We start from the raw sequence: 25,365 nt of genomic DNA on the forward strand, positions 1-25,365 counted from the left end.
ACAGATCCTATTGAAATAAGAACAGTCAAATGCATTTGAAGAAGCATATGCAGAGAACCGTTAAATTTCCTGTAACACTGCAAATAAACAGACTTGCTACATCTGCAAAGTTTGTGAACATGTTTTTTAGAACTACTCCAGTAGATCAGCTCATAAAGATATTTTTAAAAATTCTGCAGGGTCTATTCAGTTGAGAGATTTGCAATATGAAGTCTCAGTATATATCTTCCCTTGTACAGACAAGAGTACATGAGAAATCGATTTAAGAATAACCTTTACCCCCAATAAAGTCAATAGTAGTAATGAAAGTGCTTATTCAAATCACTGAGAGTGTCTTCAAAATTGCAAACCTGTGTAACGACAAGCTTTCATCTAATAAAACTAACACTAAAAAAGTCACAAGGCGAAAATAGCATGGCTCTTAAAAGTTTCTCATATCCTCTGCTCTTTGGTCAAAGAATAATGTACCGGCTAGCGATGTACCTTGCTCCATTGAATATCCCCGATATTTTTACCATGACCTAACACCACACCCAGTTCAGGGGATTTGACCAAGCTTACTTAATGCCAGGAAAAGACGGTCGAATGGCAACAAGAGGATCACCATAACCCACAGGCTCTGCATCCATTGATATCACTGGTTACATACATACTAGTTGAAGCACCCGCTTATAATTGAAAGAGAGTCCATCACACTACATAAAAGCCAACAACTCATACATCTTCATTTATTCCATGATAAAATAGTCTCAGGTATTATCCTCACCTCCATCTTCCCATAAAATTTTAACAACCTCTCCAGAATTTTCGGCCTGTACATCTCAGAAAAGACATTAAAGGTGTTATGAGCTCAGTTCATTAATGCATATCAAAACGTATAAGAAACTCCTATATATACCTTTGTAAGACTACAATATGTCCAATCATACAAATTTAGAAACTCCTATAACCAACTAACAGCCTGCTTGGAACTTAGTAAAGTAAAAGACCATGGAGAGTAGAAATGATAAAATAAGAAAACAAACTCAATATAACTTTTAGATACCAGTTCAGCTAGTTACTTCCTATCATGTAGCTTAACGTTAGCACATATAGAATGCAGCAGGCAAATGAATCTGAACAGTGCACTCCAGCAACCTTAATAAGCCTCAAATATCACACAAAATGGTATAGCTTATATTATGTTCAAATTCACTAAGTGACACTTTTCACTATGCACATTAGCATGCCACATGTGCATGTGCTTGGTCAAGATCCTGAAGAAGGAACACACCTTTGAGTATCCTGCCAGCCTTAATCCCAGGGCCCCCTAACCCTTCTGCATTAAGTCCACTTATTCCGGAGCTTAGCATTTCAGGTACAGAACTTTCCTCCCCTCTTCAAATGTTTACTCCTTAAAAATCCAGGGAAGTTCTTCTTAATCTGGCAGCTAATTCCCCAGTTGAGTCTTCCTCTGACCTATGCTTCCACTTGACCTCGAACTCTCGAATTGTCTTACTCCTGAGTTATCTTTTCTCGAAATCAATCACCTTTTCAAGTTCATATGGAATATAAGTCAGATCCTCGACTTCCACAAGTTCCTGGGAAAAAACATTGTTGTCTCAGTCTACTAACATGAAAGACAGGATGAACTTTTACATGTGGAGGCAATTCCAGTTTATATGCCACTTCACTAATCTTTTTCAAGATTATAAATGGGCCACAGTACCTAGGGGATAATTTCTCTACCAACCCAGTCCTCAAAGTCTTTGAACCTTTACGTGTGAGGTCTCCACGTATACCAGTGTCCCTTCGAAAAACTCCCTGGACAAGCACTACTTACCAGCATAAAACCATGCTCTATCCTGAGCAGTCCTGCACAGTCACAAGCATCAACTGCATATCCAGCAATAGATGCTTAGCTGCATCAAGCTGAAAACCTTTCAATCCAACCATTACTGGAGACTTCTGTTGATATCCGTACATAACCATAAACAGACTATAACTCGTGGCTATATTCTTAGTACTTTTGTAGGTAATTCCACCATCGGAGATATCGTTCCCAATCCATGCCTCTTGGAAACATATGCAAGAAGCATATCTTCACAAGGCCTGATTCACCTTCTCAGTTTGCTCGCCAGACTGAGGATAATCAGAGGAACTCATGCTCAATCAAGTCCCTAATTTCGTAAACCTTTCTACCAGAAGTGCCCAGCAAACTTTCAATCTCTGTGACTAAATATGTTACAAGGCAACCCATACAACCTGAATAGCTGCTCAACAAACTGATAAGCTAATTCAGTAGCTCTTGCAGTTGTCTTGGTAGGTAAGAACTTTGCCAACTTCGTCAGCCTCTTTACCATGACCCACATAGCATTGTGCCTATTGGTTCTCCTACTTATTCGAAGAATCTCAAAAGGATGTAACAGCCCTCCAGCCTTGAAGCATTCTGCCCTATTTACTTTACGTCCATTTTACCAAATCAGAGGTTCGCTGAATTCCTGGGTGACCCAGCTTCACCTTGAACACAAACCTTCACATTGGAACAACCATCCATTTAGAATCTAGACCTAACCACCTGCCACCTGAACAAAAGGAAAGATCCCTGAGCCCTGGTCAACAACAGTGTAGCTCCCCCGCTGGACCTGATGCCAATACTGGCTAAAATGTGAGTCAGACCTCAGTCCTACATAAGCCCCTCACGGAGTAAAACTCAAAGAGTTTACTTCAACAACGTTTCGTAAAGCATCGGCCACTAAAATTCAAACTACCCTTCCAATACTCTATTTCCATATCAAGTCCTCTCTCAACTCAGCCTACCATGACTCTATCCCTCTCAACTCAAGTTTCTCATATATGTATTTGATCATGGTTGTTCAATACAACAAACTTGGTCTCCGAGTCTTCAACGCATGTATCACCCAATTTTTCTATGTATGCCACCTGGGTATCATCTAGCTTTTTAATCTCAAAAGCTACAGGTCGGCCATCTTGGAATAATGCCGCACCTACCAATATTATCACTAGCATCAGTCTCCACAATGAATGGCTCCCTAGGATCCGGTAGAGCTAACACAAGTGCATCCTTCAAATTGGCCAATCCAAAACCTTGGACCACCACCTGCAAAACCTATTGAGTATCACACTCTTCCATGGCAACTAACAAGCCTCAATTCACACTTGCTGAATGGTCTCTAGCTCCCCAACCTCAACACACACATGTATACTGGCATTGAAAAATTCAGCACTCTCATGCACCACCAAAGGCATCACTGGCTCCTCACACAAACCACTCATTCCTCAACATGCTTCAAAGCATCTACACTTCAACTCTCAACTTTCTTTGACTCATTCTCTCTCTTTCTAGTTTGCAAGCCTCACTGCATCCTTGAATGTCTTCAGAGATCCCCTGTGCACCACCCTTTTCAACACTTCGCACTACACCCTTGCTCTATAGAACATTACATCACGTGATGGTGTGCCAATGCAAGTACCAAAACCACACTGCCTCAAAGCGCCACCTGAGATCCTGAACTGACTCTCGTCTACGTTGATGCACTCTTCCCGCATACTCCGATAGTTTCCCAAGCTCGCATTAAACATCTTGCTTCCTGGGCTCCATCTCTGAAGTTCAACTTTCAAGCTCTCAAGCAAGAAAAAACAGCATAACCACCATATTCACAATGGTGTCATTGTCACCTATAATAGCAAACACAATTTGTCTCTCATAGAGCTCCCACAAAACTGTCACCCAGCATGACCTTCATGCATGCATGAACTTCCTGCAACTGCTTCAACTAGGCCAGGAAACCTTTTAAAAACAGCAGCAAACCCTGATCTTCACAATGCATCAAGGCACTGCATTAAAAGCCCCTTCAACTGTCAAAATCAGGCTTGAAAAATGGGAGAAACAGCACTTTGTTTAGCATTTTTCACCCTCCCACAAATGTCCCAACCTGCAAAGATCCATGAATCTCCCACGTCCCATTCCCTGATCAAACTGCCATCAAAACTTCAGAAAAGTCCCACAAATGTCACTTAGAGCAATTTTTTGTCAATCTTCCCTGATTCTCCCATGGTATAATCCTTTCCCATCAAAGGTTGTTCTTCCTGTATTTCTCCCAAATGGAAATTGTGTGTCTTCCCATGTTTGTGACTATGCAACAAATCAGCCGATTATCTTTTGGGCTTAAATTCAGCTTTCATCAAAGATTTTATCCAATATAAAAGTCATCTCCATCGCTTCATAAAATCATACCTTCGACAATTTCCTATCAAGCATCATTAATTTCATTCGTTCAGCCCATTGCTTATCATCTACATCTTCACTAGTCAATCATCACCTTCGTTCATCGCTCAGTCACATGGCCGTCACCTCTAACAATGACTGAGTGTTTCTTTTAAAACTCCTTGCAAGATTGTTCCAAATTCTGCACAGTGGTTTTCTTTGTCTATCAGACACCCCATCGCTGCCTACTCCAAAGCATAAATGTTTCTCTCACTATGGCCTGCATGACATATTAAACAAAACATATAGTCTTCCATTGCTTCGCAACATCTCCCAATTTGTTGCTTATCCATCCATCTTCATTGTCGCATTACCATCCAAAACGTGGCTTGAAGCATTTCTCTTACTATCACCTGCATCATGTCAAATTCCATCATTGTGCACCTTCCTTTGACATTAAGCTTCCACATTGCACTCCCTTTCTCCCTCTGTGATCAGTGCTACCTGGCATCTCCAACAACAATGACAACAATCGTTTCATTAAGCCTTGCTTCATGTTTCGCTTGTGGGATGCAAACAGGGGTGAAGGAGGGAGCAGCGAATTCCCCCAAAACCAGCACTTTCCATTCCATTCCATTCCATAAAGACAAACAGTATATCTCCACATGAAATCCCCACAATCTCCAATACCTCCAACGCTCTGAGTAATTCCCTCTACCTTATTTACATCAAATCGTGCTTTCTTAAACTTAACCACTCTTACCTCTCCTCCATGGAATATCACCCTTCACAAGTGCATTTAATTACTCATCTCAGGCTGCAGTAACCAAATCAACGTGAAACAAGTCACGTCCGGAAGCCCCCGTTGCATCCCATGTAAGAAATCCTAGATTTACTATATTTAGCAATGTGCTAAGGAACAAAGGAGACTGAAATAGCAGAGAACAAGGAATATTTGTATTGCTTGAGTGTCTGTAGTGTCTGTAGTGTGTCATCCATACAATTGGGCCTCTCTTATATAGAGAGTGAAGAGTCACACATGAAAAGGTGTGTACTCCAAAGTGTATGTGCATGAAGAGGTGTGTACCCCTTGTGAAGGGTGTGACCCATGATGAGAGGGTACATTACAATAGGAATGTCTCTTCCATAGGATGTCTCTTGTGAAGGGTTGTGCCTCATAGGAAGTGTCCCGTCGAAAGGGCATACCCTTCCACAAGTGTCCATTCATCAAACCATCCATAAGTCTAGATATAGAGAAAGGAATACGTCACAGATCGTGACATCCCCTCCCACTCAAAATAAGACCCTGGTGGAGATAATGAACTGATGTAGAAAATATCACGGTAAATTCTGAAAATACTGCTGTAAAATGTCTAGGTACTGCTGTAAGTCTTCATCAGATTGCCAAGTAGCGTCGGAGTCGTCCAGATCTACTTTAGAGAGTGATGGTCTGTCTTGACCACCGAGTCGGCTCCCATGAGATAATGTTTCCAAGAGCGATAAGCATGTGCAACGGCAAGAAACTCCTGGAATGTTTATGGCTGTCAAAAGCAATAACTCTGCCTTCTGCATCAAGACTGCTCCTGTAGCGATGTCGGAAGCATCGGTCATGACCTCAAATGGAAGGTTTGGGTCAGCAATAGCCATAACTGGTGTGGTAGTGAGTGCTTGCTTGAGTTGTTGGAAACTATACTCTGTTTCGGGAAGCCACTGAAAAATTGCTGTGCTTTTCAATAATTCGGACATAGGAGCTACGATTTCGGAAAACTGATAGACCTTTGTATGGTAGAAGTTTGCCAATCCGAGAAAAGAGCGGACATCATGAACATTCTTAGGAGTAGGCCAATCTCAGATTACCTCGACCTTCTTGGGATCCACAGAGATGCCTTGAGCTGAAATAACATGTCCCAAATATTCGAGTTTGTCTTGAAGAACTCACTCTTCTCAATGTTGATGTAGAGAGAATTTGCGCGGAGAAATTCAAAAACTTAGTGAAGATGTTGTTTGTGCTCATGTAGGGATCTGCTAAAAACGAGGATGTCATCGAGGTAAACGATGACAAACTTATCGAGGAAAGGCTTGAAGATGTCGTTCATTAGTGTCATGAATGTGGCCGGGGCATTGTTTAACCCAAAAGGCATGACCAAACATTCATAGTGTCCATACTTTGTTCGAAAAGCTGTCTTGTACTCATCGCCTTCTCGTATGCGAATTTGATGATAACCTAAACGAAGATCAATCTTTGAGAATTGTGTTGCGTGTAGAAGTTGATCGAAGAGGTCATCGATGCAAGGCAATGGATACTTGTTTTTGATAGTGAACTTGTTAAGGGCTCGGTAGTCAATGCAAAGGCGCATTGACTTATTCTTTTTTTCCACAAGTAGTACAGGAGATCCGAAAGGGCTACGACTGGGCCGAATGTGACCTTTGTCGAGTAGTTTGGTCACCTGTCTTTGGATTTCTTCATTTTGAGTGTAAGAAACCCGATAAGGAGGTTTCGACGGTGGATTACTGTCGGGAATAAGTTCGATTGGGTGATCCACTGGTCGTCGAGGTGGTAATTGCTTTGGCAATTCCTATGGAAAAATACCCAAGTAGGACTGGAAAAGATGTTGGTTGAGGTATTTAGGAGGATCCTTTGTTGGTGTCTCCTCTACTGCCGTAACCAACAGAAGTGAAGTCTTTACTTGACGTTTACAAACCCACTTCTTTACTTGTAGGACAGAGGCAACTGGGGTTGAAGGAGAGTCCCTAGAACCAGTTAGCTCAATAAGTTTTCCCTGGTGGACAAACTGGATAGTATGGCTGCGAAAACTGATTGCTGGATCATAGTCGTAGAGCCACTGTTGTCCAAGTATGACATCGTACCAAGAAAGAGGCACGATGTCGAAGTTCAACTTATCCATATAATGTCGAATGCGAAAAGACAAGTTTTTAATCTTGGTGTTGCACAAGAAGGTAGTTCCATTTGCGAGTTCAATCTGATAGCCCATGAGACTAGGACTGGTGGTCAGCCAAAGTTTGTCGACCATAGAACTAGCTAGGAAGTTATGAGAGCAGCCACTGTCGATGTAGATAGTGACCATTGTTCCACAAATTGATCCTTGAACACAAAGTACTTGAGTGGCCAGGGAAGGTTCGAGGTTGCTGGCAAGGCTCAGGTGGATGGTATTTGCCATTCGAACAGCTTTGCCTTTCTTGTCTTGTGCTGGAGTAGCATCTTCTGTTTGGGAAGTGCTAGGTTCCATATTGGAATTTTACTTTGGTCGCTTGGGACAATTGAACCATCTATGGTCTCCTGTACAGATGGTACAGAGCCTTGGAGGAGTGCTTCTGTTGGAATCCAGCATACAATTTCTGAGACTTGTGGGGATCTTGAGACTGTCGCTGACCTTGATTACCCAAGTTTTTTCTAAACCTGGGGTTATCTTGAGGGCGAGCACCTTTGGCCATAGTAGAGTTCTGTGTTCGATTAGCACTCTGCTTCCCTGTGTTTTGGAAATCTGTTATGCTCTCTATGTAAGCAATAGCACCAGCTGTGGTGGTGATGTTTGCTTTAAGGACATCAATGCGTAACGAGGAATTTAGGCCTGAGATGAAAGCATGTAGGCGATCATCATCAGTTAAACCATCAATCTCCAGCACCAATGTGGTGAACTGAGAGATGTAGGAAGACAGGGAGCCTATTTGCTCCAACTGTCGGAGTTTTGAACGTGCTTGGAAGTCCGCATTGGCCAGTATGAACTGCTTACGGAGCACGTGTTCAAAACGTTCCCAAGTTAACACACTTTTGCCGTCCTTTAAGTGTCTTTGCCACCATAGGAAAGTTGTATCCTTGCGGAGGGAGGCTGCCAAGGCAACCTTTTTGCCTTCAATGAGGTCAACAGTATCAAAGTACATGCACAATTTTGCGAGCCATTGGTCAACTGTTCGGCGATTTCATTGACCAGTGTAGGCTTCCGGAAGTTTGATGTCAAGTCTTTTAGTTTTGGAAGCTTGGAGTAAACGATAGAGGGCACGAAGTTCAGTGTTTTCTACCTCTGGTGGGAATGAGTCCACATAGTCGTCTGCTTGCGTCACGTCATCCTCTGTATGTGTGGTACTGCGAGAATCTTGGAGTTGTTGGAATTTCTGGACCAAGTCGGAGATGATGTCTTGAAGCTGGGAAATTTGAAGTTGAAGTAGTGCTTCACCTTGTAAGTTGACTTCAGGGGTCTTTTTTGGACTTGAGTCGCTTATCTCCGGAGAGGCTGCACGCGAGCGTTGTGACATATTTGAGGTCCTCGTGAGAAAAGCACAAACCTGTGCTCTAGTTTGTACCATTCCTGAAAGAAGATTCGGGCTGCTCTCTAAGGTTGCTCATGTTGGAGGGGACAGGAGAAGCACGATGGAACCAGCCGTGGAAATCTGGTAAAGGAGGTCCTATCTGAGGTAACACTGGTGATGCCGAAATGGGTGTTACTGCTCGTGAGAGTACAAGGGTAGGTTGCAGAGTCCACGGATCTGAGAAGGGATAAGGAGCTGCTGTTGGAAGTGGAGGATATCCACGAGAAGGAGTGCCTTCAGAGTGTAAATACTGTCTTGGGGAAGGTACAACCTGTATAGGAGGATATCTTGGAGCTGAAGGAGGTGGAGAGTACCCTGGAGATGCTGAAGCTGAGGGGTAAAAATCTCTCCAAAGATGGATAGCAAACTCGTGAGGAATATCGGGTTCTGGGTATCTACGTGTCTCGTGGAACACAGCCTGGACTGTGCTGAGGAAATAATGTAACTGAGGTGCCTCACGCAGAAGGTATAGAATGTGGTCCAAATCACTGGAAGGGCACGTGACACAGAAGACCCACGATGCAAAAGCTCCGAAATGGGCTGGTTGTGCAATCTGAACACGATATTGTGTGGTAGATAATGCCTGAGGTGTCCTTGAAAGGACTGGGGAATTACCAGGGGTTTCCATGCTTTAAGGAGGAGGCTTTCATTTGCTGTAATTTGATAATAAGCGTCAAATGACAATATGAAAGAGAATCCTTAGAAGTAGAATGGAAAGAATCCAGCTGACATTGATTTAATCTGCCAATTTGTTGCATAGAAAAGGCCTACAGATCGCTGTCCGGAGTTTCATACTGCTGTCCTTGCAAATCCACGTGGATGTGTGAACCAGAAATAGGTGCCGGGTAGACTTTCGAGACAGACAAGGGCGTTGGCAGAGGCTGGGTGCAGAAAAGGCAGATTTCCTGCGTTGATTTCAGAGAAACAGTGCCTGTGGGGTGCGAGGAGCAGAGCTTGGCCTGGCTGGACAGGATTGGAAGGCAGCAACAGGGCGCTTTTCACAGGCTGTCTGCATCGCGATAGAGCTGCTGGTCAAAGGCAGGTAAGGTGGCGAAAAAGGGGTAGCAGGCTGCATATGGCGAAACAGGCTGCTGGCTACCAAGGGCTGATTCGTGGCAGCCTGGGCAGGGAATCTGACGCTGATCTAGTGCTGCAGGGCTGGCAGGAAGCCAGGGCAGCATACCGGCGGGGGGGGGCTGCATATGGCGTGGAAACATGGCGGATCCTGCATGGCGAAAATCCGTACGGGCAAGGGAGGCGAGCCTGCGTGACAGAAATCTGTACGGGCGTCAAAACGTGAATCGTCATTTCTTGTTTGTGGCTGCCTAGGTTGGGTGGTTGCCAAAAATTAAAGTGTGGGTTTAATTAACCCGTGGGTAGTCTAGGGTAAGACCTAAGGTATGGGGCTGGGTTTTCCTTTTTAGCCCCTCTAGGTACCCTTTTTATAAGGTGCTTGGTGCCAAAAGGTGTGCCTATTCGAAGAGGTGTGACCCTTGGAGTAGTGGTACCTTTTCATGAAGGGGTGTGTCCCTGTTTTTAAAAGGGGTGTCCCCACACGAAGAGGTGTGTCCTTTTTTCCACGATGGGGTGTATCCCTTGGGTGAGGAGTCAAAACTCTTCATCAAAAGGTGTGTCCGATGGTGGAAAAGGTGCGTCCCTTGGTTTTGGGACAGCCCAAGCACATGAAAAGACACGATTTTTATCGTATCCATTCACATCAACTCATGATGTGTGAGAGATGGAAAGGCCATTGATGACTTTAGGCAGGGTTGGCGCTAAAAATTTTTACGCTCATTCTCTCCATCTCTTCCATGCACAACGTGCACAGATATCCTTCTAGCGGAAAGAAATGTATCAGATCGGCGCTAGAAGGTGGGGGGCATTTCCTACAAGCAGGAGCAAAATTTGCTCTGATACCACTGTAAGAAATCCTAGATTTACTATATTTAGAAATGTGCTAAGGAACAGAAAGGAGACTGAAATAGCAGAGAACAAGGAATATTTGTATTGCTTGAGTGTCTGTAGTGTTTGTCTGTAGTGTGTCATCCATACAATTGGGCCTCACTTATATAGAGAGTGAAGAGTCACACATGAAAAGGTGTGTACTCCAAAGTGTATGTGCATGAAGAGGTGTGTACCCCTTGTGAAGGGTGTGACCCATGATGAGAGGGTACACTACAATAGGAATGTCTCTTCCATAGGATGTCTCTTGTGAAGGGTTGTGCCTCATAGGAAGTGTCCCGTCAAAAGGGCATACCCTTCCACAAGTGTCCATTCATCAAACCATCCATAAGTCTAGATATAGAGAAAGGAATATGTCACAGATTGTGACATCCCACCTCTCCCTGGACTCCATAGCAATGGTGGGTTCACAAATACCCTGGTACAACCTCCAGCACCAGTGTCAACTAAAACCCGCCAAACACGCCAGATGGCCATTAATTAAATTGTCACCTAATAGCAGAAAGAATAGTGAAGTCCTGTGAGATGGGATGCAGAAGGACAGATTCAATATACTCACAGAAGCATAGGATTTCTTTGAGATACATACGCGCAAGCATAGAAGAGAGAAGAAGTGAGCAATGCTTGCTTTTGAAAACCAACAAACACCATAAGGATATGGTTGTTCACATAAGCTTGATTGCTTGTATCTAGCTTGAGCAGTCTTCTTTGTCCGCTCCTTTGGCAGATGATAAATAGAACTCAACCGAACCCAACTCAATCAGATCAACATATTCTTTTTCATCACAACCGTCAAGTATATCCATATTTGTCATGGATTGACAAGGGTTCAACATTCATCCAGTACATGTCTACGCAAAAATAGGTAAATTTCATCTCAAAAATCTACTTTCTTTGGAAGATAAACACAATGAATCAAAATAATCCAAAAAGTAAGAGTTTGTGAGATCAAGATGAAAATTCCGTAAAATATTACAAATCGATCTGGTGAGGGAGCGCAGCAGACTTCATGAGGTGCCCGCCATGATCTTTCAAATGCAAAGTAGTGTCCAAACACACATACACAAACATGGATGCACCAGGTGGAAGACTGCTTATATAGAAGCACGGACTAAAAAATAACCTTTTAAATTATGCACACAAGGAAAAGAAGACAAGTGCCAAAGATCAACTCTTGCATATCAAACATCAGGCTGCTAGAATCACCTCTACAGGTTGCTGCGTCCCAAGCTGCTCCACGTAGCAGACCACTTGACCTTCTTTGATAATTTGCCCCTGGCAGCAAGAAAAGATCAATGCATCAACAATCTACCCTCATTTATTTCATCTCTCTACTCTCTCCATTTCAAGGCAGCGTGCACTAGTGGAGAAAAAACCTACAAGGGGGAACCACATTTCCTGCTTGGTTACAAACAGAAGGTTTTGTCAATACCAAGGGATCAATCAGGAGAAGGAAAATTCATACACTTATCTTAAGTGCTGCAAAGTCAAACTCTTTATGCAACTGTATGTCAGTTTATGGGGACACACAAAACCTGGATTATTTCTCAAACGTAGCTTCTACAAGGCTGACAAAATGTAAGACCTTCGTTGCATAAACATCCACTCACAAGGTCCAACTGTAACCTCAATACGGTCCACTCCATACTATGATAGTGCCCTTAGGCAGGTCCAGATAATATTTAAAATTTGGATCCCCTTTACTGTTTGACCTCCCAAGAGTATGGTCATACACGATACTCTTTGGGAAAATTTTGTCACCCCTCTCAAGCTACATTTAAGAGCAGCTCAAAGCAATTCGCACTATTACTGGGCATTCAGCTACATCCATAACCAACCAAGGCTCTTGATATCAATCCCTACTTGTTAAAGCATGAAAGATGTTCACATTATTTTCAGCTCCAGGTCCCACCACTCTCTGCTTCGTAACCAACCAATAGCCAATGCTTGATAACACCAATTCAAAGCCATTTTGAGCACCTGAGATACCAAACAAATTTCCTCATCCTCAAGAAGATTCATCAGCAATGAGGTCCTCGTTTAGCCTACCCAATGCCACCCTTCAGTTCAGCCATTTCAAAATGGCTAGAATATTTTAGCATCATTGAAAAGATGAACAGAGAACCCTGATATATTAGTGAGGTTCTCTATAATCATCAGAAACATTCAAATATTAACAAGGATTCAGATTACTCAGATTCTTGGGCTAGAAGCTTATCTAGATATAGTTGTGATTTTACTGATGTCATCAACACTATTATGCCATTTAGGTAACGAAAAGCTACAGATGCCTTGAATGCTGATAGGCGCTTATGAGCGACTTGATCCATAAGTACAAGTACAGAATAACCAAACAGGATTCAATGCCTACATGAGCATGAGGTTGCATCAAAGCTGCCAAATGGTACTGTCAGGGAAGAGGTGGGGAGGGAAACTACAGCTTTTCAGTTCAATGAGGCCATCTTACAAAACATCTTGTCAGCAATCCACAGATCCATATATGTAGCTAAGCAGCCTTTGAATAAGATGTCATCGTTTCCAAGGCAACTGGCATTTACCGTGTTGAAGGATGGAGGGCAAGATGTCATGGTTGCAGTCAGCTCAGGCTTCCTGACACCTGGCCTAGCAGGCATGAGCACAAATGGGATCCATGACCTTTGGATTGTTCATCTTCCCAAATCGGCGATAACACCTTCATCATCAAGTTTTCAAAGGCTCTGGAGACACAAACTTTTCAGCACAGAGTCCTTCCCAACACAGACAGACCACACACATGGACCCAAAAAGTATGTGGAAGATCCTGGAATTTATCTCTCAAACTTGGGCATAGCACAACATTTTTCAAAAGATGAGAATCGGCCCAAGCAAAGCACAACTTCCTTCTATCAAAGAACGCTTCTACATTTGTTTGTCCAAAGTCAAAGCCCAAAGGGCTTGAATATGAATCCATGGCCTAGATGGAAGATCAAGACATACTTCATAGATGTCTCATTACATTTTCAAGGTTCCCTCATCGAGACTCAAAGCACACAACTTTGCACTCCAAACATGGAAACGAAGCGAGATAGCTTTGCAAGGTTTTCAAGACTAACCAGTCAATAGAAATTTGTCCTCTTCTCAAGAATGTAAACGCCTCCAATATGCAATCACTCAAGATTAAATGTTTGTCCTCTGTACTGCTAACTTCTAAGACGTGAAAAAGGCTCTAAAGCCTGTATCTTTTAGTAATGCAATATACCTCCTCACACAATGGTCGGCCGCTTTTTCCTTTGACCACACGGGACCTTCGAAACAAACCTACCTGTGCAGCAGCGTCATCAATTTCAGTGCAACAACCAAAAACCACATCAAAAGGGAAATCCTGGAAACAAACATTTCTCGCAAAACAAAAACATGACAATCCAAACCCAGATTTAGCACGTACTGTGTACCGAGAAACTTTATCGAATAAGATTGAGAATAATTAGAAGAGCCTATTTAACAATGACACGATAAGCAAGGCAATGTACACATTTACTAGCAAGGCCTACCTTGGGGGAAGGTACAAAAAGCAGCCCTTCATTTGCCGCTGCTTCCAAAAGCCCAAACCTTGAGCCAGATTTTGAAGCAGGAGTTGCTAAGAGCGTTGCAGCTGATGCTGAGGGAGCCTTTGCTGGAGGAGGGGCAACCACTGGAACTGACGATACTGTATCCACCATAGGCTTGCTAGGAACTGGTGGAGCTATTGGCACTGCTGGAGCTGTTCCCTTTATCTTTCCAACATCTCTCTTCATGTGCAGCTTGAAATCACCCACCTGAAAAGTTGAAGTGCGTCTTTTAAATGCAGAAGCGCAGAGAACATTAGACAAAGACGGACTCCTTCAATAGGCAGCGGCTTACCTTGAGCTCCAACTCTGCGATACTCGTCTCGTCGCAAACCTCCATTAACAGTGTCTGTACCTGGGCGATTTGAATCGCTAGTTCAGGTGATGGATGTAATCGAAGTTTCATGCAGATGCTACAAATGCATATAAGCAAGTTACGTTACCTCAAAGGCATTAGGTGTGTCCACGCTGAGCGTCTCCTCGGATTCTGATTCCTCATCTAAGAGTATTTCTGCTCCAAATGCGGATTAATGTCAAGGCAGTAGAAGCTGCAGTTCTATTTTTGTGGTACTGAACCAGCTTTTCAAAACATTTTTTTGGCTGCGAAAATCACGACACTAAGGAGAATCTCGGTCGAGGCAACACTAAGTTGAATTGTTCCAATGACTTACTCTCGGGAGCAGTGACAGAGGCAGTATAAATGGGCTTCACTGATCGCGAGATCATGGGTTGCAGGTAGTTTGGGGGGCGTAAATGGAGTCCCGAACCGCTGATAAAAGTCGATCTTGCAGCCGATTGCGCGATCGAAGTCTGACAGAGACCCTTAAAGCTTGGCGCAACAAGCTGAGATGCCATTGCCGAATTGCCTGCTCTTCCAAGAGTTGCGTCAAAGAAGTCAAGGGAGGTATACGTACGTTAGCATCGAAACAACAACAACAGAGTGAATTTAGCATCACAGCACAGCCCAAAATGCCGAGAAGGAAAAACATATCGTTGTGGGAAGACAAGAGGTACGTCTCAGGAATTCTTGCTCGGCTTGTGTGGTAAACTTGGGCTTACTCGATAATGGGTTGTTCCAAATGTACGTGAAATGGAAAAGGCAAAGAAGCGATAGGGGAAGGCATGCATGCAAGGTACCTGGAGAAGCTGTGATGGAAAAGCAGTCCATGAGAGTCCACCAAAGATGATTATGAAGAAGATGATGATGATGGAACTGAGCTGTGGTAAAGCAAATGCTGAGGTGTGTGAAGAGGAAGATGATGAAGAAAATGAAGATGAAGAAGAAGAAGTTAAGTAGCTTAAAGTTTCCCACCCAACCATTGCATGCATTGAGATCTCCGATACTTCACACGGCTCAGACAAATTAAACCCGAGTCTATTTACACCACACCTCCCCCCCCCCTCGCTCCTCATCGAGCACAAGTCCTCGGGATAGATAGGTGATCGACTCGGGTCAGAGGAGACATCGGCGCAACTTGCCTCCCGACGTGTCGTAAATCTCTGCATAGCCACCACCTAGCTGTCTATCACCACCCATTCCTGCACTCCCACCGACTGCCTGGCATTTGCATGAAAAGAAGAAGAAGAATAAATTTTTTACGCCGAGCCACAAGGCAAGGCCCTCACGGGGTCATTAGCTAGGGATCGAACTCAACACACCCAACAACAAGACGCGCTCCCATAAGCAACAAGTCTGCTCACCACCACGAGCGGCAAAAATGTTGGCGAGGATGACACTACACACATACACACACACACACACAGACTACAATGTCTCTGACAAGGATATCCCAATCCACCAGTGGAATGCTGGGCTGCAATCACTGGAAATCATCGAGCCGGGCAATGGACTAGCATAGAATTCAGTTGACCCAACCCTGGACTAGCATTGGGACTCAATTTTTGCCTATTAGTGGGACTAGGTGAGCACCACAAGCAAGCACAGGGAAGACCTCTGATATCACTTTCCACTTGCAAACCTCAAAAATTCTAGGAACCTTACCATAGGGTATATGAATTCCAAATAACTCTCGAGTTATGCTTACATGGCTACTCCCCAAGGTTGCTGAAAGGGACGAGCGTCCCTAGGTCACCATCACGTAGCTCCGTACTATCACAACTCATAGTTTAAGAATGACATGGTTCCCCCAAGTCCCGTCGCTCGCGTGAGTCCCCTTGTCACCATCCATGATATCTCATGTCACCATTTGAGGGTTTTCCTGACATGGGTCCCCATGTCACCATCAAATGGCTCCCTACTATCACGATCACTTTCTGAAGGTGGCCTAGGTTTCCAAGTCCCTTCCTTATGTCTTCCCCACACTCCAGTATGATTGGAACTAACATCCCCCCGCCATCCTTACTTTAGTGTTTTGTTTTTGTTTCCTCAATGCTTTTGGTCTCTCACGCACCTCTCCTTCACATTCCATCCATCTCCATGTTGCCATCAACCCAAATGCCCCCTATCGAAGCCAAAAAAATGGTGTTTCAATCACCATCACACAATGGAATGCTCATGTCTTCCTCTCCTATGAGCTAAAGTTAGCCTTTCCACACACACAAAAGCACCCAAGTCAAAGCCAAAAGAAAAGAAAATTGTTGCAAACTCGCCATTTTCTTTTGGCTAAAGTCATCCCTAGCTAATTTTACCTAGTACATTCCATAAGACCCAAAAGACAGGTCAAGCATAAGAACGTATGACATGTAAGGGTTTACCTCCCCCTAGGGGCTCCTACAGGACCCCAAGGGAAACATAGGCTCTTGCTATAGCAACTATGGAAACCTTGAAGTTTGGTGCCTCCAAGATTTGAACCCCTAACCTGAACATTCAAGGCCTAATGCCAAATTCAACGAACCGATGCGAACAGCAAGGCTTTGGCCTAGTCTTTCATGTAAGGGGACAAATACTTGCCATAGTTGTTGATCCACAATGGGTGTCACACAAGTTGGCCATGGTGGACATGTGAATAGTGGAGATCCATTGAGGCCCCCACCATCCATCCCATCCAATTTCTAATGCAAAAACATGCCACTACATAAGATATATCATGCGGTCATCTTTGTTTACCAAAATTCTTGAAAATCTAATGAGTTTTGTTTGAGATTTCTAACATGTAATCCATCTCGCCACCATGCACATACAAAAATTGCCGCCAATTGTGAATCATGCATTGAATCTAGTAGATTCCTCATCGAATACCCTCTCTGCATCAATTCCCTTATTTATCAAGATATGGCCTAGTTCATTCACTTCAAGGGACTAAGAGCCATTTAGCATTCTTTACCCATATTGCCCTCCTTTCTATACCTCCTCTATTCTAAATATCTCCTTCCTAAGCCCAATTGGAAGACACTTGCAAACCCAGTGGTGACACTACCGAGAAGCTATGCACAAAAGCTAGCATCATAGGCTCTTCATCGATAATTGAGAGTGAGATGGACAATGTATCAATGCAAGTGAGACATTCACCTCACTAACACCTCACTTAGCACACTCCCTCTTAGCACTTTTTTGCCCCCTATCCCCACCCTTAGTATACTTTGTTTTCTTCACCATCGTGATGTTGTAAGCTATATTTTGGCCTTGTATGCACACAATGTGGGGTGCACATGCCCAAAAGCATGGGGGGTTTCACTCTAAGCAAGGGGGGTGATTCTTGTTACCATAGTAATGAGGCCTTAAGTATTAGTTTCTTTTTAAGTATATGAATTTGAAGAGTTGTCAACATAGAACTAATGAACACAATTTGGGTTGCACATACCCAAAAGCATGGGGTTTTCACTCTAAACAAGGGGGTGATTCTTCTTACCATAGAAATGAGGCCTTAAGTATTAGTTTCTTTTATCAAATTTCTGATAATGTTTGATTCTCCTTGTAGGATTGGAACGTGTATTACCAATTGGATGTTCACACTTGATCTCCCATCAAAGAACAAACTTATTTTCTTTTGGTTCCATTCATCCCACAGTTTGTCAATATCCACATGCCCAAGTATTTATTATAGTGTTTGCATGATATGAGGTAAGAAATCGTGATGAGATGTAAACTTCCCTCAAGCCCTTGTCCTTGCACTATATCCAACTACGAAAGGTAGCCTTGTCACAATTCAACATGGCATGCCCTCCATGCTATTAGCCTTATTGTAAGGCGATTGTCATGGTTTTTCTTTTGTATGTTTTGGTAACAAAGAATTAAAACTCATCCACTCGATTTGTTTGTATCTAAAAATCCACATTGTACATATGAATGACAAATAAGAGATTGTGCATACCCATTTTTACTATTTAAGAGGCATCATCCCCCCCCCTTCTCTCTCTCTCTCTCTCTCTCTCTCTCTCTCTCTTAGAGGTGAAAGGAACTTCAAGGTGGATATGACTTGGCGAGGACTAAGTGAAAGACTTGCAAGAATACAAGGAGGTAGGAACACACAATTTGGGCATAGTGGAAGACTTCCAAGGAAATACAAGGGATGATGGCATACAATCTAGACATGGTATCAATGTATCCACAACCCTAAATTTACATTGTCTCTAATTTAGAGCAGCTTCTATCACTCATTTCCTCCTCTTTTGTTATATTTTGCATCAATCCTTTTCACTAGGTCATTGTCGTCCTTAAACCTATTTTCAAAGTTTCAAATGAAAGATCTTTGACTTGTGCATTGTTGTTTTGGTATTGAATATTGGACATGTTCAAAAGACGCATTCATGAGTCAATACAAATATGTGGATGCTCTATGGAAGAGATTCCACATACAAGGATGAAAGATTGTGGCTATGCCTACAGCACACAAAGAGATTGATTTAAAAAAGAAGGTTAATTGATCTATTTTACAATTGCTTGGCCAAATATTTGTTATGCAATCAACACTCTAGCTTAGTTTATATTAAACACAATGGCATGTATCAAAAAGATCATTGAGATACATTCCAGGCATAAAATAGTTTGGAATAGATATACAAGAAGTCACAAACAATTACATGGATATTGTGTGTGTGTGTGTGGAACATTTGACAACACCCCTTTGCACAGTGAAAAGACAAAAGAGCGAAGCTAGATAATGGAATAGGACTAATTGCACTAACGGAAAAGTTTGTACAAGTTGGTAAATCCCTGTTTATAAAGGAAACAAGTAGTGGGCCATTTTGTAGGAATGACTTTATGGAAATTGTACAGAAAGTTGAGCTTGGATAAGTTGTGGAAGCATCACTTTTATTGAAGAGGGGAGTCTGCCTACCTGCCACCATCCAACAAGAAAACATGGTAAGGACAAGCTTAACTTTGATTGGGAAGATAGGTGTCATAAACATCCCTCCCTTGTTATCGGGTTCACAATAAAATGGAAGCTTAACCATAAACTTAAACAGCTCAATGTAACATTATAGGTGTAAAATAGATGGGTTTGTGGACTGGGGTGAACCAATTTGTGGTGAATAGGGTGGGGTGAACCAACTTGAGGTAAATATGGGGGGGGAAGGGGAGGTGTAAATGGAAATAATTAATCAAAGTAATAATATATAGAGGGAAATTTTAAAGGGTTTTTATAAAGGGAAGACCTAGAGGAAAACCATAAAGGGAGATAATGAAGGGAGACTATATAGGTGGAGAGAAGGAGGAAAAAAGAAAGTACATATATAGAGACAGAAGGGGGAGGGAAAGCAGAGGGGGAAGGTGGAAATAAATAAAATAAAGAGGGGGGGGGGGGTAGAAGATAAGAAGGGGGGTTCGGGAAAAAACTGAGAGTGGAGAGAGGGTTTGAAGGTTTGTCGGAGGTTAGAAGGGGTTAGAGTGACTAAGTGTATGGGGAAATAGAGGTAATTATCTCGAGAAAGTAGGATTAGAATAGAGGGGGAAAATATATAAGAGAGATGGTGTGTGAGAACTTATAGTTTTAAAAAAAATTAAAAAGGAAAGGGTAGTGTGGAAAATGACTTTTTGTGAAAGTAAAAGATTCTATACTAAAAAACAAGGATAAAAAGCAGGAAAGAAAAAATGTAAGTTGACTAGTGAGAGAATTAAGCTAAATTCTGAGCAAATTAATGGAAATGATGTAAAAATGATAAATGACAAGTAATACATAAATACATTAGGAAAAAAGGGAGCTCATTTTGGGGCCTTTTAGGGTTTCGAAAAAATGTCTCTCAACCAATGAGGAGAAGGCCAACGTAACGTAGAAATTTAACAAAAATAGGCAAAAATATGAAAAAGAAAATAGTACTTTATGTTGTCACAAGCGTGTGGCATTCATGAGAAGATTTGTTTTCGATTCTTTTATAGTTCGCCTGACGTATCAAGAGATGTGGACCCAAAATCTAAATAGAGCTCCATTTTGAAACCTTCCCGCGAGGTGACCCAAAACAACCATCCACTTTCTCTTGTTCTCCGGTGCCATTCCTCTACTTTCACCACGACGAGCCATTCCATTCTCTCTTCGACAAGCATTCCTCGTTGCATCACTGTTGTTGTGATGCTCTTAAACTTTCAAGACAATAAGCTCCTTTCCCCGTTTATTCGCTTGTTCTCAGTTTCGTTCATTTTTGTTAATTTCTTACTATTTTAGTGTGTGTTTCTTTGACTTCGTAGGTATTAGAGTGAGGATTTCAGATGGCAACCAAAAACTTTGGTCATGCCACTAGGAGGCGGTCTGTCGCTCTACCTGGCGAAGATGTGGATGTACAAAGTATCTCTTTGCCCCACGAAGACCTACCTCACTAATCTCATGTGTAGAAGTTTCCAATACTGTGAACGTGGACAGTAGCTGGAAAGGGATAGCAGTGGCTAAAGGAGATTGGGTTCTAATGCAACCCAACAAGGGGAGAAAGCAGTAATCAACTAATCGTTTTTTGGCTTCTTGGAAGGGCAGAGTGAAAGATTTCATAGTAAAAAGGGAAGGCACAAGATGCGTAAGAGAGGTTCGGATACAACATGTCTACATGCACCGAGAACTTGTATTACAAGATCATCCTGCTTATCTTCCACACTATAGACCCAATTGTAAGTGTATTTGTGTAATGAAATACTTGAAATGAAATATATGTTTCTTTCGATGACAGACAGTCTCTTTGTTTTCATTCATATATATATCCCTCATCATACAAAGAGTGGCAACCACTGGAGTGAATACTAGGATTCTTTGATGCTTTACACGGTGCTATTGGGGAGCTACAATACCGAGGTAGAAAATCAACAACACTGGCTGAATCGGGTATATTTTTTTTTTATCACTTTGATCAATTGATGGACAATGCTCACTCACATGGTTTATTAAAAAAGCAAGATCTCCCAGCATGGAATACAGTTGATTGGCCAGTCCCTGATGGTGGCAGCATCACAGAATCCTATAGAGCCAAACTATTTTCGAAAGTACAGCATTCCCTAAAACCAAATATTGCTACCAGGATAGTTAAAATCAACGTTTTCATGCCACTTACAGTTTTTGTGGAACTTTTTCAGAGTTATCCAGTTAAAGTTTGTAAAACCATGTTGACTTTTAGAGCAAAAGGGTATGATGAAGTTCCAATTCCAAAATTTTTGGATAATGGTTGGGATAGAATGGTGGCCAACAATGTATATTGTGAGGTTGCTCATAACTCCATCAACATTAAGTACATGATTGCCTCGCAAAACTTTATTTTCTCTTTTTAGTATAAACGCAGCAGGATGATAGGCACAAACCTTGTGGCAATGGACCAAGACGAGAGGTCATCAGGTCCAATAATTGAAATCAATGTTATTGAGAATGACATCCTTCTAACATCCATCTCACTAGGACAATGTTGCACTCTCTATCAGTTACTCAATGACATTATTATGGAGTCTGGGAACAATATCCAAAAAGAATTTTCATTCATTTTGAACAACAGGAAAGTAAGTTGCTTTCCACCCTATGTTTCTCCTAATTTGACCACCTTGTGTTTCTCCTAATTGGGTTCTCTTTACATTTGCATAATACATTTACATATTGCTAAAAATTTATTTTTGCAGATACTTCAAAGGAGCAAAAACAAAATTCAATGCAAGGACATTGTAAATAGAACAATTCAAATAATACAAAGCTATTGACTCATGTATTACTTGCAACCAAAAAAACATATTTGACATTTGATGTATTAATACAAAATGATTACAAGTATCATCTGTTTTTCTATTATTGCTCAGAATCTCTCTCTTGACTTTTTTGCAGTGGAGACTCCTGAGAATCTTCCACATGCTACTCAGGTTGCTGCTGCTATGGATCTTGCTGCTGTACATTCTACTGTGGATCCTACTGCTGTGGATCCTACTATGGATCCTACTGCTCTACATTCTGCTATGGATCCTGTTGCTGCACATCCTCCGTCGGTACAGCCTCCTCCTACATCCACTCCTCCTACATCGACTGCTGCTTTGGTGTCCCTGCCTCCTCGTCCATGGGCTCCAGGCTCGGCCTCGCGCTGCTTTGATGTCCCTGCCTCCTCGTGCATAGGCTCGGGCTTTTGGAAAAGATCAAGCAGCTCATCAACACCGACACCTTCTAGAATGTCTTCTAGATTTCTAGTGCCTGGGACATTCTGAGCCTCTTGTTCAACTCGAAGATCCTCAACGCCTTTTGAGCCCTCTCCTGTATGGACTGGTTGGTCTGGTGCTAGACAAGGGGAAGAGTGCTCCAGCAGCTTCAGAATTGTCTTTGCTCTAAAGCTATGTACATATTCAGAGCCAAAACTATCCTCTTTCATCTGCAATAAAAACAAAGAATGTTTTCAATATTTTTGTATCAATGCATTAAATTTAGAACTTCTCAAATAGTATGCAATTAAAGCACTCACAAATTCAGGCTGTTTCTCCAGAAAAGTATGTGTCAATCATATATTTGGCACTAATGAGAGTCCTCCATCCACAGGAGAAAGGATCCTCCTATTATGGTGTCTGTTTTATCAAAATAGAAAGCTAAGATGTATATTGGACTATGAAGAGTGCAAAAATAAGAGGGAGATAAAGATAAGTGACAATGATTACTGTACCTGCAATGACATTGGGTGAGCTAAATCTAACATCTTTAACTTCGGATCATGGAGGTCCAGTGCAACCATTAGTCTTTTGAGACAACTGCAATGGGAATGAAGGGCAACAAATTATAGAATTCACACTTTTGCAAGTAAATGCGATATGGCTGATTTTTCAAGAGGAACCCTGAAAATCACATTTTAGAGAAAAAGTATAGGCAATGACTAACTTACAATTCCAAATCCTAGTGGGTACCCTTTAAGGAGTTGAATGTATAGCATAGCTTTTGCTGTACATCTATATGTACCAAACTCCAATGATTGCTACAAGAGAAACAAAATAACATGAGGGGACTAGACCAAGAGAGTGTAAATTTAATTTAAACAATTAGGATTTTGACAACAGAGGGTAGTAGTGGAAAAGGTCAGGGAACATACTTTGAGCAATATGGGAGGAGAATCATATCAAGCACATCAAAATTACAAAAACGAAACCACTTGGAAATGCTTTTGGTTGATGTCTTGTTATCTTTCAGCTTGAAAGATATAGCTAGATCAACTATATACACAGAGTGCTGAAGGCTCTGGTGGATCTGACTCTTCAAAAAACTACAAAAAATAACTTCACTTAGCTTATGAAAAAGTGAATGCTACAAAGACATAAACACAATTGACATAGAAAGAGATACTTACTATAGAGCTGCAAGCATGATTATGCAAGTCACATGTTTTTCTTTTTGTGCTAAAGCCATGATGCAGTCTTCTGTCAAGTCCCAGGTCAGGTCATCATTCATAGTCTGGATGGCTGCTCTAATCCTTGGTCCAAGTTGTAGGAGCTTCTGCTGAATTTGCACCATCCTCACTAATGTCTAGGATTACAAGATAAACACTATTTCTTTGACTCTTTCCCTAAGGGCCTCTTCATAGGCAGCCTTGCCTCTGGCATGAAGTTGGTGAAAAACCTCTACAACCTTGAATCCATCATCTTTTGGTTTCCTGGGTGGGTCCTAAATTTTAATTTTAAAAACCCTCCTATTATTGTTATCATGTTAAATTTTTTCAAAAAGTTGAATTAAAATACCCATCCTTTTGAATGAACCTGGTACACTAAATGTTTTTTAGGTGAACCCCCTGAGCATTGCCCACAATTGATGTTGTACATTGGAGTGCATTGATAACAGGACATGCCCACTTTGTGTTTCATTTGTTTGAGCGAATGATACAAAGGGCATACATCCACATAGTGGCTAACAAGTATGACTTGAATAGATATCTCTGCCATCTCCTCTTATCTTCACTTTTCTCCATCCATTCAATAGTTTTGAATCTTCATCTTCTTCCTCATCTTCATCTAGACAATACTTTAGACCTTGCTTTTTTCCCATCATCATCCCCACCTACCTATACTTGTGCAAAAGCCATGGAGAGAAAGCATACATGTACTTAAATACACCACAGTCTTGATCTACCTTTCTAATTGCCTTCTTCATCTATCTAATTCAACTGCATCAGCTAGTAGTCATCTGCTTCATCTTTTGAATGATCAAGACAACTATCTTGAAGATTCACCTGAATTTTCTCTAGACATGATGTTTTTGCATCAATAGGACTTTTTGCTAGAAAATGTGATTTCAGTCTATTTAATTATAAAGACAGTCATATCGCGTTTTTCTGCAAACTTTCAAAGAGGAGGAGCTAACCATCTAGGTGATGCAGGTGATGCACCAAGACCTGTCAGGAAGACCATTGACCTCTCAGCTTATGTTGTAAAGGAGGAGGAATCTTCTGGTAAGAATTTCTATATGAGTGCTTCTGTTTCTTTTTAGCTATATGTGCAAGACTCATTTTTTGATTTTGTATGATGCAGTGAAGAGAAGAAAGCCCAATGACAAGGGTTCAGACAAAGGTGGACAACTAGTTTGGTAAGGGAAAGGAGAAGGAGGAAAAGAAGTCACCCCAACTACAGCTCTTTGAATTCTTCCAGAAGTCAGAATGCCAACTGTATTATCACAAATACCATGATATGTTCAATAAGGAGCTAGATTTGCAGTCTCTTCTGACACGCACTAGGATTTTCTTGGAGAGATGTATTAATCCTTCCAGAAGCTTACAGTTGAAGCATCAAAAGTTGTCAACAGCAAGACTTTTGTACATGTCAAAGACATTGCTCTGCAAATGATAGGATGAGGTATCAAATACACAAGGTGTTTGACAATTTTGAAGACTACCGCAAGGGAATATGCACTGTACATAAGGGCACTTGTAGGATACTTGAAGAGGCACTTGCATTTGCCATGTATGTAC

General features: G+C 41.9%; 1 protein-coding gene and 1 pseudogene across 2 annotated transcripts; one reads left to right on the forward strand and one right to left on the reverse strand.

Moving 5' to 3' along the window:
- Positions 1 to 209: 209 nt before the first annotated feature.
- On the reverse strand, positions 210 to 15,429 carry LOC147889314 (uncharacterized). 2 transcript variants are annotated; one of them, XR_015542887.1, is made up of 10 exons: positions 15,217 to 15,429; positions 14,751 to 14,945; positions 14,523 to 14,590; positions 14,375 to 14,434; positions 14,026 to 14,289; positions 13,734 to 13,796; positions 11,702 to 11,770; positions 767 to 812; positions 484 to 619; positions 210 to 350 (listed from the first exon to the last, which is right to left on the reverse strand). XR_015542887.1 is itself a non-coding variant. In XM_087391489.1 (9 exons), the coding sequence occupies exons 1-9, from the start codon at positions 15,245 to 15,247 to the stop codon at positions 558 to 560; spliced, it is 858 nt and encodes a 285-aa protein (XP_087247615.1). In that variant the 5' UTR covers positions 15,248 to 15,429; the 3' UTR covers positions 210 to 557. The 2 variants fall into 2 exon arrangements, 1 of the variants encoding a protein (XP_087247615.1); XM_087391489.1 differs by having other exon boundaries at positions 210 to 619.
- Positions 15,430 to 21,316: 5,887 nt separating this feature from the next.
- LOC147889315 (uncharacterized) lies at positions 21,317 to 22,633 on the forward strand (annotated as a pseudogene).
- Positions 22,634 to 25,365: the final 2,732 nt, after the last annotated feature.

This window comes from Dipteris shenzhenensis, chromosome 20 (assembly GCF_047967505.1).
Source record: "Dipteris shenzhenensis isolate YYH24624 ecotype China chromosome 20, Dip_SZ_1.0, whole genome shotgun sequence".
Lineage (NCBI taxonomy): Eukaryota > Viridiplantae > Streptophyta > Polypodiopsida > Gleicheniales > Dipteridaceae > Dipteris > Dipteris shenzhenensis.